The sequence below is a fragment of the Rhodotorula toruloides genome (genome assembly GCF_000320785.1).
Source record: "Rhodotorula toruloides NP11 unplaced genomic scaffold Scaffold10, whole genome shotgun sequence".
NCBI lineage: Eukaryota > Fungi > Basidiomycota > Microbotryomycetes > Sporidiobolales > Sporidiobolaceae > Rhodotorula > Rhodotorula toruloides.
The window spans coordinates 277,205-288,311 of NW_015622970.1; the positions used below are offsets into that span (position 1 = coordinate 277,205).

The following is an 11,107-nucleotide window of genomic DNA, read 5'->3' on the forward strand; positions in this document are numbered from 1 at the left end:
GACGGGTCGTACCGAGCGGTCAGCGCACCGGCTAGTCCTGCCACAAGTTCTGCACGCTTTAATAGCCCCTTCTGGCTGGCGCAGGCGGTGTGTCGAGCTGCCGGAGCGAGGTGACGGTCGGAGGAGTTGAGGAAGAAGGAGAGCGTCGCGAAAGCGTGCGAGGGATGGAGGCAGCTGTGTACTACCTAAGCAAGAGCACGAGTAGCCCAGGCAAGTCGCAGAGCGCGCAGCACCGGTAGCAGCGTGTGGGCAGGACGCAACTTCTCCTCGCCCTCCTTGACCCTCTTCCTCTCGCTTGCTCGCTCAGTCAACGGTAGAACGAGTTCAAATGCTGTTTCATACGCTCTACTTTCCATCTACAACACAGTGAGGACGTCGCTCCCCATTCCCAAGTCGCACCCGCCCCTGGTTTCGAGCGCCTCACGCTTCAAGACCCAAACCGTCGCCCTCTGACCCGCCAGCTGCTTCGCACGCCAAGCATCCTCCTCGAGCCGCCGCACGAAGTCGTCCGAAGCAGGACCTGGCGAGACGTAGATGACGCCTTGGCTCAGAGACTCGTCTCGTCCCGTCTTCCTCGGCGCCAGCTCGGTTGCCCGTGCCAGACCCGCCGCGACGAGCAGCTTCCCCGGCGTTGCGATGTAGTTGCTGAGACTAAGGTGTGGGTTGCGGGGCTCGGGGACGACTGCTGTTGGCGAAAGAGGCGGGTACAGCGTCCAGGCGTACGAGGCGAAGTCAAACTTGGCTGCTTCGAGGTGCGATTCGACGCCGTAAAGGGATAGCGGCAATGAGGCGAACGACCGCAACTGCACGCTAGACTGATTGCCGACAGCAGATGTGAGGCGGCGTCGCTTGCGAGTACTCGAAGAGAACGTCGACGGCTCAGCGAGAGTGCTGCCGGTCTGTGCGATCGTTCGGCGGCGTAGAAGCGTATTCGTCGAGTCGATTGTCACAACGGGCGGGCGAACGCCCTGACTAGGCGGTGACGGGGCGTCCGAACGAGCACAAGGCGACGAGACCGAGCGGCCCATGGCGACAGATGAGCGCAGTCGAGGTGGAGTCGCAGGCAGTGTCGCAAGGGATGCCGAGTCTGTCCTGCGATCGGCGTCGGAACGGGGCGGGGTCACCTGGCGAGGCGGATTCGCAGGTTGCGACTTGTCGAGGTTGCGTTGAGCCTCCGTAGCAGCTAGACTGCCAAGCGACTTCGGGCGCTTCAGCGTGCTAGAGACCGCCTTCAAGTGTTTGAGGCCGTTTCCTGCCGGCTCGCCTGGGTCCCTCATGATGCCATCCGCCCTCTCCAGCTTCTGGACCCACATCTTGACCTCGCGCTCATACCGCTCCGCCGGAGACTCCTTCTTCTGCCCGTCGCGCTTCGCGGCGTTCCAGATCTGGTCGACGAGGGCGGCGGCGGAGGAGGAGACGGTGCCTGTCGCTTCGTGCGCGACTCGCTGGAGGTCGGCGAGCGAGAGAGGCGAGCCAGACTCGTCGGGTCGCGAAGCCTTGATGATGCGCGGCCAGCGTAGCTCGTAGTACTGCAGAGCATGGCGTTAGGACACTTTCAGAATGTCCAAGAGGAGCTGGTGGGAGGAGACGCACTGGACAGCCAGGAGTTCGTTGAAAGCCGGCGCCGTTAAGCTCCATCACGCGTGGCTGGCGGAAGATGACGGAAGGACGAGTCGTGTTCGAGTAGAGGTGATCGGCGAGGGAGAAGGTGAAGGAGCAGCACTGTCGCAGGAGACAGCGAAAGAGAGTAAGCTTCGCCCTTCGGCTGACAACGCGAACGCGGGACTCACGGCAGCGTCGTAGACTGCATACGGCCCAAGCGTCTTGCGGCGGTCGACACGCTTGAAGGCGCTTCCATCGGCGGACGACTCGAAATCGAATCGCTCGGGTCGATCTTCCCGCACCTCGAAGCAGACTTGCGCCAGCTGTTCCCTCGAGAGGCCGTACGAGGTTGAGAAGAGTATATGGTAGTGCGGCTTGCGCGAGGTCTGCGGGGGGGCAGTCAGGCTTTGAGCGGTGAAGCGACTCCTGATTAACTCACAGGTAAACTTGCTCCGAGATCATCCGCTCGGAAGCCGACAAAAAAGGTCGTGTAGACTGATGGTGGTACTGCAGAAGCGGACCTCAGCAAAGGCTGCGAGAGTGGAGGAAGGGCAACGCACCGAGTAGTTCCCTTCCACGCTTCCGCTGCCAAGATGCTCCGACGATAAGGACGTCCATCGTATCTCCCGCTCCTGGAATGAAGTCCTTTTTGAGTTTGACCCAGCGCTGCCCGCAGCGAAGGTCGTTGTAAGCTGAGAAAAGCGGCTTAAGCATGAGGCCCTCTGCAAGACGATCCCTCCGTCAGCACATGGTCGCCTGTAGCGCGCGAAAGACGGCGCACCGCATCGAGAGGCGATGATACGGGCGAAACGATCTCGCAAGCTAGCAAGAGCCGTCTCCTTGTGGTCGAAGTCGACGGAGACCGATTCCGCCAGTATGCTCTGCGTGTGGGCAATCAGCGTTGGTCCGCCGAACGTGCTCGTCGACAACTCACAAAGCCTTCAATCGGCAGGACGAGCGATTCGAGGCGGGCGCGGCGGGCTTGATACGGTTCTGGGGAAGAAAGCGGTCGTCAAGCCATGCTGGGGAACGTCGAAGGAACCGCACGCACCGTCAAGCAAGCTCTCTCCGTCCATGTAGAGAACGTCGAACCAGACAATCATGAGATGCAAGTTGCTGCCGACGAGTGCATCTCCCTCGCTCGCCGTCTGCGCCGCACTGGGCAACTGATGTTGCGCAGGCTTGTTCGGGCTCGGCGTCGCGCCTGTCGTGACGCTGTCGTCTTCTTGCGCAGCGCGTTGTCGAGTGTTCCACTTGGTGGAGCGCGCCTCGAGCGGTGCGCCGCCGCATGCCTTTGCAAAGGCCAATTTCCAGAACTCGTCGATCTGTCGGCGGCCTTCATGGTACGGGACCATCTCGCCTTCGATGACGAGTTTGGTAGGCGGAATTGGCGGTCGAGCTGAGGAGCTGGAGAGGGTGTGGAGAAGGCGCTGAGAGAGTTGCGGGTGAAGCGCTTGCGCGACGGGGTCGAGGGGTAGGCCGAGAGACGCTCGGATGATCCTGCGAGACCTTGTCAGCATTGCTGTGCCTGCGGCATGCGGGAAAGAGCGACTCACGGCAGAAGACTTCGTCGCGTCTCGGTGCTGTCGCGACTGCTCTTCGAGAAGATGCGTATCTGCTGAGACGGGGGAAGGGACAAGTCGATGTGGATCTGCAGTCTGTATGCGCCGCATGAGCGTGAATGTTGTAGTTGTGAGTGGACGACCGCTAGACGCACCGCTCGCCGTCATACTTCGTCTCGACCGCAACGAGTCCGTCTACATGCTTGGTCGCTCGGGCGCATGAGCTGGGCTTTTCCGTCTTGGGTACCTGCACGTTTTGAGCAAGTCAGCGCAACGATACACACGAGCTCGTGTCCACGCACCTTGATGGGCAGACCGAGCTGCGGCCGAGGTTGACATAAGGAGACACCACGACCTGTCAAGCTGTTGTTAGCTACGGTATGCAGTCTCTGTAAAGGCGCGTCACGTACGGATCGTTTGCTCGGCAGTCCAAGTCACCCAATCAAGATCGGCGACGGAGCGATACAACCTCGGCAGGCCTTCATGCCATACTTGCATAGCCTCGGCGAGACCGATGAAGCCGTACGACGTTAAGCAATAGCTGGACAGAACGATGTCGGCGGATGAGCTCGGAGGCGGGTAGAGCAGTGGCGCCAAGTCGCGGAGGATGATCTGTATCATGACGGCTGCGTCTGGTGGCGAAAGCGGGAGAAGAAGGTCGGAGAGGATAGCTTTTAGAGGTCGACGACGAGCTAGCCGCAGTGCTTGGACTGCGATTCCTGACCTTAGCCAGCGCTTCTCCGTGCGCGGTAGACTCGAGACGCACCGTCTGCCGCTGATGCGCTCGAAAGCGTCGCGAGCTCGTCAAGCAGCTCGTCCACCCTGTCGGAGAAGCACATGTCAGCCTGCTTGAGCGCTTCGAACCAACGTCGCAGCGTACCTGCCGAGTGTCAGTTCCTTCCCCTTGCCCTTCGCATGCTTTGCGTCCCTCTCCAGCCAAATCTGGACCTCTCTCCCAAGACAGCCTGTCGAGCTAGCTCTACCTGCCTCGCACTGGGCGTTCCAAGACGAGAAAGCACCCCTGCGCGCGCCATACACGCCCTCGAGCGCCTCCCCCAGCAGCATTTCCCGCAAGTCGTACCTGTCGCCCGAGGGTCAGCAATGGCTCGGCGGGAGCTGCGAGCAATACGCACCTCCGCCGCACGCCCTCGTCAGGAAAGAACAGCCGGAAGAACAAGACGATGGTCCCCTCAGGCAAGTCCCGATCGTATTCTGCCTTGACTGCCCCGACCCAAGCCTCAAGCAGCTTGTGCTGCTTCGGTTTCCCCTCTCCCGGTCCACTCAACCGCCTGGCACCCTTGCGCACGGCCGGCACGGCGCCTATCCGCTGAACGAGCGACGAGAACAGCGAGAAGGCGATGGGGTTCGCGTAGAGCGATGAGGGCGGAGGCGGCGCCGGCGCTGCCATGGTGGGCTCCTCCCAGCCGACGAACGAGAGTGTACGATAGCAAAAGCGCAGTAGAGTGGATGTGAGGAGAGGGAGAGGACCCAACTCGTCGAACCGTCGCGGCGCGCTCAAGTTGACTTTGAGAATTGACATCTCTCGCTCGAAAGCTGAGTCTGCAGTGACGAAGTTACAGGAACTGACTGCACGGGAACCAGGACAACCAATTCTACAGGCGGCGGGACAACAAAGACGAGGCGAGGCAAGGGTGGTGCCAATAAATAGACGGGGGCCAAGGGCGACAGCATGAAGCGATTTTGCGAGGCGTGCAGAAGGCGAAAGTCGAGAGTCTAGGGAATATCGAGCGAACGATACAATGTGTCGAAGCCGGGTATGCTGGAGGCTGCGCGGGGATCAGGCGGCGGCCTGCTCGAGCTGGGCTGCCTGAACGGCGTGTCGCGTAGGTCTGCGCAAGGACATCGTCAGTCAGCTGGCGCTAGTGATGGAAAAGCCAGAGAACGCACTGGAAGGGGTGAGGCGGCCACACATCCGAGTCTTCCTCGCCCTCAAGCAAGTCAAGCTCCTCATCGTCTTCCTCCTCCTCGAGCTGCCGGTCCCGCTCTTCCAACGCATTGCCGAGCGACCCTCGTCGCTGCGCAGCGGCGCACACTTCGCACATAGCCGTGCCGACGAGACATGCTCCGCCGCAAACACTTCGCTGCGCCTTCTCGACGGACGACGAGAGGATGCCTGTCGAGCTTGGGTCGTATCCACCTGTCTTTGGTGACGCATACAGCGATACCGAGTCGGCAGTCTGCGGACCGTTGACGACCGAGATGGACGAAAGTTGCGAGAACGAGGAGAAGGCAGTCGCGGCGCTTGATGGCGAGCCGGCAGAGTTGGCGAAGAGGGGCGAGAGAGGCGAGGTGGTGACCGAGGTACTCGAGGTGCTTGAGCTTTGTCGGACGTGCAGGGGTCGCTGGATAGCCGTGCGCAGGGGCGTCGGCCGACCGATGCGGCGGGTGTCGATAGACATCGGGACAGGCTTGCTGGCAGTCGCAGGCGCAACGACGGCGGGACTCGGGTTGCCGATAGGCGTGGCAGTCGGATCAGACGCCTGGGAGGCCGGCGTCGCGGACCGAGGCGAAGGAGGAACAGAGCCAGATGCCGATGCCGGCGCCGAGCCTGAGCTCTCGCTCGTCTTCTTCCGCCGAAGGGGAGGCGCCGCCGGCAGAGTGAAGTCGCGCGCGATTGGCTGGGCGAACGCCTCGTCCGTCTGAAGCGAGATCGCCTCCCACGCCGCTCGCCCATCCCGCAGCTTCTCGACAAAATCGGCGAACTCTGCGTGCGTTCAGTGAAGCGTCAGGGTGAACTCGAACGGAGGCAGAACAAAGCACTGACCGTCGACGACCGTCGACATCGCCCCGAAAAGCGGCTTGCAGAACAAGTCGATGAAGCCGACTTGGCCCTTCGCCTGCGCCTTGACGTCGCTCGGGTCCTGCGTCATGACCGTGATCGGCAGGCCGAAGTCGGCCTCGATGCTCGCCTGGACAGCCCACTCTTCCTGCAACGCCTGCGCCCAGACGCGAGAGATGCGGTGTGGTCGAGTCTGATTCGGCGAACGCACAGTCAGCGGCGGCACAACGATAGAAGTCCGAGAGACGGAGCGCACCGGGTTACTGATGTCGGCGCACTTGATCAAGCCCGCGCACAGCAGCAGCTTATCCGCCTCGAGGTCCCCACTCGCCCTCCGCCCATTCGCGCTCAACCGCTTCCCCATCTCCGTCAACTCGGTGACGAACGCAAAGTGCCGGCTCATATCGGTCGCGAGGATGGACGCCTCAAGGATCTTGCGGAACGGGGTTGCGCGCTCGCCGAGATGTCCAAAGTCGCCGCCGAGGAGGTACTCGAAGTTGTGCCGCCGGAGCATGTGGATGAGCGTGACGGTGTGGAAGTTCTCGAGGATGGACTTGTCGTTGTAGATCTGCGCCACCGGAGCGCGGGCGTTGACCTGCGAATAGGGACGGTTAGCTTGACGAGTGGCCGCGCAAGAACAGCCAACTCACCATGTAGGCGTTCGTCAACCCTGGATGACCGACATCGTGGCCAATACACGCAACCATGAGCGCAAAGACGTCCATCGGTCTCAGCAGCTCCCCCATTCCTCCCTCCTCGACCGCACGATTTCGCCTCCACTTCCGCCGTCCCTCGCCAAGGTTCGCGTCGTAGTCGTCTTCGCAGAGGAGGTAGAGCGGTGGCGCGAGACCCATGCGGACGAGGAAGGAGTAGCAGGCTTGGGTCACGTCGGCGGCGTGGTTGAAGTTGTGGTAGCCGTTTCGGGAGTGGTAGGCGGAGCGGATGGAGAGAAGCAGCGCCTTGAAGCGTTCTGTGACGAAGGGATGGATCAGCTGCGGTCGGAGATAAAGATGAGAGACCTGCGCACCCAGGTCAAAGTCGACACCCTCCATATTCCGCACGCTCTCGAAGATGATGCCGACGCAGGCGAGCAGCTCGTCAGGCGAGTACGACATGGCGTTGAAGGACCAGCTCTGCAAGTTGGCGATGAGCTTGAAGCGCTTCGCCTCCGAAAGGGCCGGAAACGGCGATGACGCCGGCCGACTTTCGAGCCGTTGCGACGGTTCGTTCGAGGCGGAAGACGTGGGCGCGTCGTGAGGGAAGCCTGGCGGGATGGTGCCGGCGTTGTTGTAGGTGACGGATTCGGCCGAGACGGAGGTATTCCGTGAAGGAGTGGGCGAGCTGATGGGAGAGGCAGGGATGGCTTCGAGCGTGGCGTGCGGTAGGACTTCGGCTGTTGATTCGGGAATGCCGGCTGAGGCGCCCTCTGCGTTCTTTGGCTCGGCGCAGAGCGAGAGCGAGTGGGCGAGCAACGAGGCGAGATGCCGGCCGAGTCTGCAGGAGGCACAGCGTTAGCTTGCGTTTCGAGAGAGAAGCGGTAATCGTACGCACAGCCGGTCGTTCGCCCCCTTGGCGCCCGCTCCAACAACGCCAGTCGCCTTGTCTCCCGCATCCGGACCGACCGCATCCCGCATTCTCCGGCTCATCGCGGTCATGCCGTGTACTCTGCGCGTACCGACGCCCAGTACACCAACGTCGACGCTGCGCCGCCGAGGGAATTCGGGCGCAACCCTGAGCAGGCCGTTCGAGGGGCTCGCAGAGGCCATGAAGCCGGAGAAGAACGGTGGTGCGTGCGCCGCGCCGGCCGCTGGTGACCGCAACGGCGAGGGTGTCCCCTGCAAGGATGCTCGACGCGACGCAGACTGCTTGGGCGACTCTCCTCCCGACGCGCTGCGAGGCTGCGACGACGACCTCGCAGAACTCGGGCGGTGTGCGGCGGGCGAGCCGGGCGTGCTGGGTCTCCGGCCTTGGACGACGGTGACGGTACTCGGCGCGATAGACGGGCGCTTCTGCGACGAGGCGAACGGCGAGACAAAGGTGATCCCGCCTGCTCCGCCCAGACTTCCTGAGGCGGGCCCGCTCGAACCAGGGCTCGTGCCGCCCCCGCCAGACCCTCCGCTCGTCGTGCTAGCCGGCGACAGTGGCACAGAGACGTCTACCGAGCCGGGAGTCGCTGCCCGCGCGAGCGAGCTGCGGCGGACGCTCGACTCGAGAGGGAACGAAGTCGAGGTCGGATTGATCGCAGGCGACGAGACGACGGGGGGGCCGCCTGGGGTGGCGAATGGGTTGTTGAAGAAGGCCATGATAGCTCTGCAGTACTCGCAGACCCCACGGCGCTGAGGAGACGACGAGCGGGCGTGTCGAGATGAGGGGGGCTTGACGGGGAGATGTCGGGCCTCGCGCGGCCGTTCGAGCTGCGTCCCGTGGCTGTGGCAGTCGAGTGCAGTCCCAGCAGCAAGCGTGTCGAGCTCGGCCTGCGCCTGCTGCCTGTGCTGGCGAGGAGGCGAGGACAAAGGTCGCGAGGAGGCGAGAACGTCTCTCTTGCACCCGCTCCGACGGCTCGCTCTGCTTCCCCAGCTTCGTGCGGCGCAGTCTGGACGCTGATGGGACTCTACCGCGCTTGCCGTTCTCCATACCCGCCCCACTTGACTTGCGGTGCAGCGAGACGTCCTCCTCGCCCGCAACTCCTCCTCTCCCCGTCGACCGGTCCAGCGCCAAAGCATACACGCGTTTGTATTGCTCGCAGAGGTCGAATAGGCGCAGGCTAATCTCGGCAGGCGGGCCCTGCCACTCTTTCCTGGGAACCGGTGAGGCTTGCCGCGATGGGGATGGCTTGCAAAAAGTGTCTCGCGGCCACGCAGCGATCCGGCTGCCACGCGGGAAGCTCGTTTTCTGTGCTTCGAGAACACCGCGGTCGGGCGCCGTCGACCTCCTTCTCCTCCTCCTCGTTTGCCACGTTCGTCCCGCTTTGGCCGGCCTGGATTTTGCGCTCTTCCTCGAGGTTGGGCATTCCAGAAGTGCTGTCTGACCCGGCACATCGGCGAACCGCAGCACAAGCACCGGCAGCGACTCGTCCGGCCTCGCGACTCTCCCCGCGAAATCGTCTCCTCCGCTTGCTCTCTCCGCTCATTCCCTCGGCACGCTGGGCCAATCTCGCTGTACGAAACCAACCGTCCCGGCAAGCGTGCTCCAGGAAAGCCAACCCTTGGAACGATGGCGTCTCCCGTTTCCCAGGCTTGGGTCCAGCCTCGCGTACGAGGAGACGGCGACAGGCAGGCTCCGTCCGGTTCGCTCCACCGGGGCGTGTAAATTGCTCACGCTATCGCGACACGCCTCAGCGAAGAGTGCCGATACACTTGATGCCTTGCGAGAGAGATGTTCACTACATAGCAGCCTTCGGCAACTCCCTCTCCAGGCGGAACAGCTGTTCGCCCGCTTGCTTGATCGTCGTCCGCAAGTCAGTGAACTCGATGCCGAGCTCCTTGACGGCGCTGCGCAAGTGAAGCGGGTCAGGAAGGGAGGAAGCGATGTGGGAAGAAGGCTGAACGTACGGAGTGCAGTCGTAGCTCCAGTGAGGACCGACGGGGTCGCCCTTGGTCGGAATGCGGTGCGCTTGCTCGGGAAAGTCCTCCTGCGCAGTGAGAAAGCGGGTGAGCGGGTTCTACGGCTCTCGGCGAGAGAGCAAGGGGTCCACGGAAAGCTGAGGCCTGCAGACTCACGCGAAGGTACTGCGCGATGCTGCCAAGCGTTCAGAGCGTCAGAGCGGTCGGCCAGAGGAGCAGGCGAGACAACACGCACAGGCAGTTGTCGTTGTCGCCGCCGATGAGGAGGTAGCGGTTCGTTCGAGCACGCTCGATAGCCTCGACATGTGCTCTCGCGCAGTCGTTGACGTTAACGAAGACCTGCAGGAGAAGCTGTGAGCGGCGGGAAAGCGTTTAGGGGAGAGATTGAAGAACATACGGGAACGGCCGTAGGCGGGATCTCCTCAGCGTCAATGATGCTCTTGACAACGGCAGCCGACAAGTTCAAGTCCGAGAGGGACGAGAGAGGCTGCAGTGCCTCGCCGAGGATGATGGGCGGGACGATCGTTGCGAGCGAAAAGTTGGGCTTCTCGCGCTCGAAGAAATCCCACGCGGCACGTTCGGCGAACGTCTTGCTGGCCACTGTGCGAGGACGATATCATCAGTACGTCGAGATCGTCCCAATGTGACGCAGTTCACGCACAGTACACCCTGCAAGCCAGGCGAGGTCAGCGGAAGGTTCGTCTCAAAGGTAGACGGAAAGGCACGCACATCGCAGGAATCGTCTCCTTCGCCGCCTGCTCCCACGTGAAGGGAGACCAGACAGCGCTGGTACGGACGAAGCCGGGATCAAGTCCCTTTGCCGGATCTTGCGCAGCCGCGAGGGAGGACGTTATGACAACGCTCTTGACGCTCGGCTCGCGCTTCGCCGCCTCGAGGATTGACGTCGTACCCTTCAGCGCCGGCTCGAGCATGTCCTTGACGTTGTCCTTGAAGGAGAAGGTGAAGGGCGAAGCTGTGTGAGCGACAGCGTCGACGCCCTTGATCGCCTCATCAAAGGCGCCATCGTCGGCAAGGTCGCGGACAATGACGAAGTGGATCTGGTCGCGGTATTGTGGATCTGTATGCACGAAGGATGAGGAGACCTGGGTGGATGAAGGCGGATCCTGAGACGCACACTTCTCAAGCCATGCGTCTGCCTGCTCTTGACGGCGGACGGTTCCGCGGACTGCGCAATGATACGTCAGCTCATTCGTCCAAACTGAAGCGGAGACGTTTGCAGCGCACCTTTCCAGCCCTTCTTAAGAAACTCGAGCGTTGTCGCCGTTCCGAGGAAGCCAGACACGCCGGAAATGAGCACGATGCGAGGGGTGATGGCGGTCGGCATATCAGCAGCGCTCAGTTGAGTGTGTGTGGTAGAGCAAGAAGCGGAAAGCGGCGCCAGGAAGCAAGAAGGGAGCCCCACAGCTGCTCCTTCTCCCGAAGGTCCGGAAGGCGAGTGCCGGAGAGGTCGGGACGACAGCTTCGTGTGGCTCGCCGCACTGCATGCAGGAGATGCCTAAGCGCCCGTCTGAGTCAGCCGAACGGCTCCGTCGCCCGCGCTTCGCCCTCGGACCCGTCTG

The 11,107-nt window shown here is 62.5% G+C and overlaps 3 protein-coding genes across 3 annotated transcripts; all 3 read right to left on the bottom strand.

Moving 5' to 3' along the window:
- Positions 1–356: 356 nt before the first annotated feature.
- On the bottom strand, positions 357–4,572 carry RHTO_00736 (ATP dependent DNA ligase; the record flags this gene model as incomplete). Its single annotated transcript, XM_016414420.1, has 15 exons — positions 357–1,529; positions 1,594–1,722; positions 1,791–1,988; positions 2,042–2,109; positions 2,163–2,324; positions 2,384–2,483; positions 2,537–2,595; positions 2,654–3,102; positions 3,159–3,260; positions 3,320–3,411; positions 3,467–3,519; positions 3,575–3,874; positions 3,931–3,986; positions 4,045–4,245; positions 4,298–4,572. 15 exons carry the CDS (start codon positions 4,570–4,572, stop codon positions 357–359), a joined length of 3,417 nt encoding a protein of 1,138 aa, XP_016273576.1.
- A 390-nt stretch (positions 4,573–4,962) lies between these two features.
- On the bottom strand, positions 4,963–8,267 carry RHTO_00737 (3',5'-cyclic-nucleotide phosphodiesterase; the record flags this gene model as incomplete). The annotated part of the gene is made up of 7 exons (XM_016414421.1): positions 4,963–5,014; positions 5,073–5,889; positions 5,950–6,157; positions 6,221–6,559; positions 6,615–6,934; positions 6,992–7,458; positions 7,516–8,267. The coding sequence occupies 7 exons, from the start codon at positions 8,265–8,267 to the stop codon at positions 4,963–4,965; spliced, it is 2,955 nt and encodes a 984-aa protein (XP_016273577.1).
- A 1,079-nt stretch (positions 8,268–9,346) lies between these two features.
- RHTO_00738 (ketoreductase) lies at positions 9,347–10,872 on the bottom strand (the record flags this gene model as incomplete). The annotated part of the gene is made up of 9 exons (XM_016414422.1): positions 9,347–9,455; positions 9,516–9,595; positions 9,684–9,702; positions 9,763–9,866; positions 9,925–10,127; positions 10,189–10,196; positions 10,257–10,605; positions 10,663–10,713; positions 10,773–10,872. 9 exons carry the CDS (start codon positions 10,870–10,872, stop codon positions 9,347–9,349), a joined length of 1,023 nt encoding a protein of 340 aa, XP_016273578.1.
- Positions 10,873–11,107: the final 235 nt, after the last annotated feature.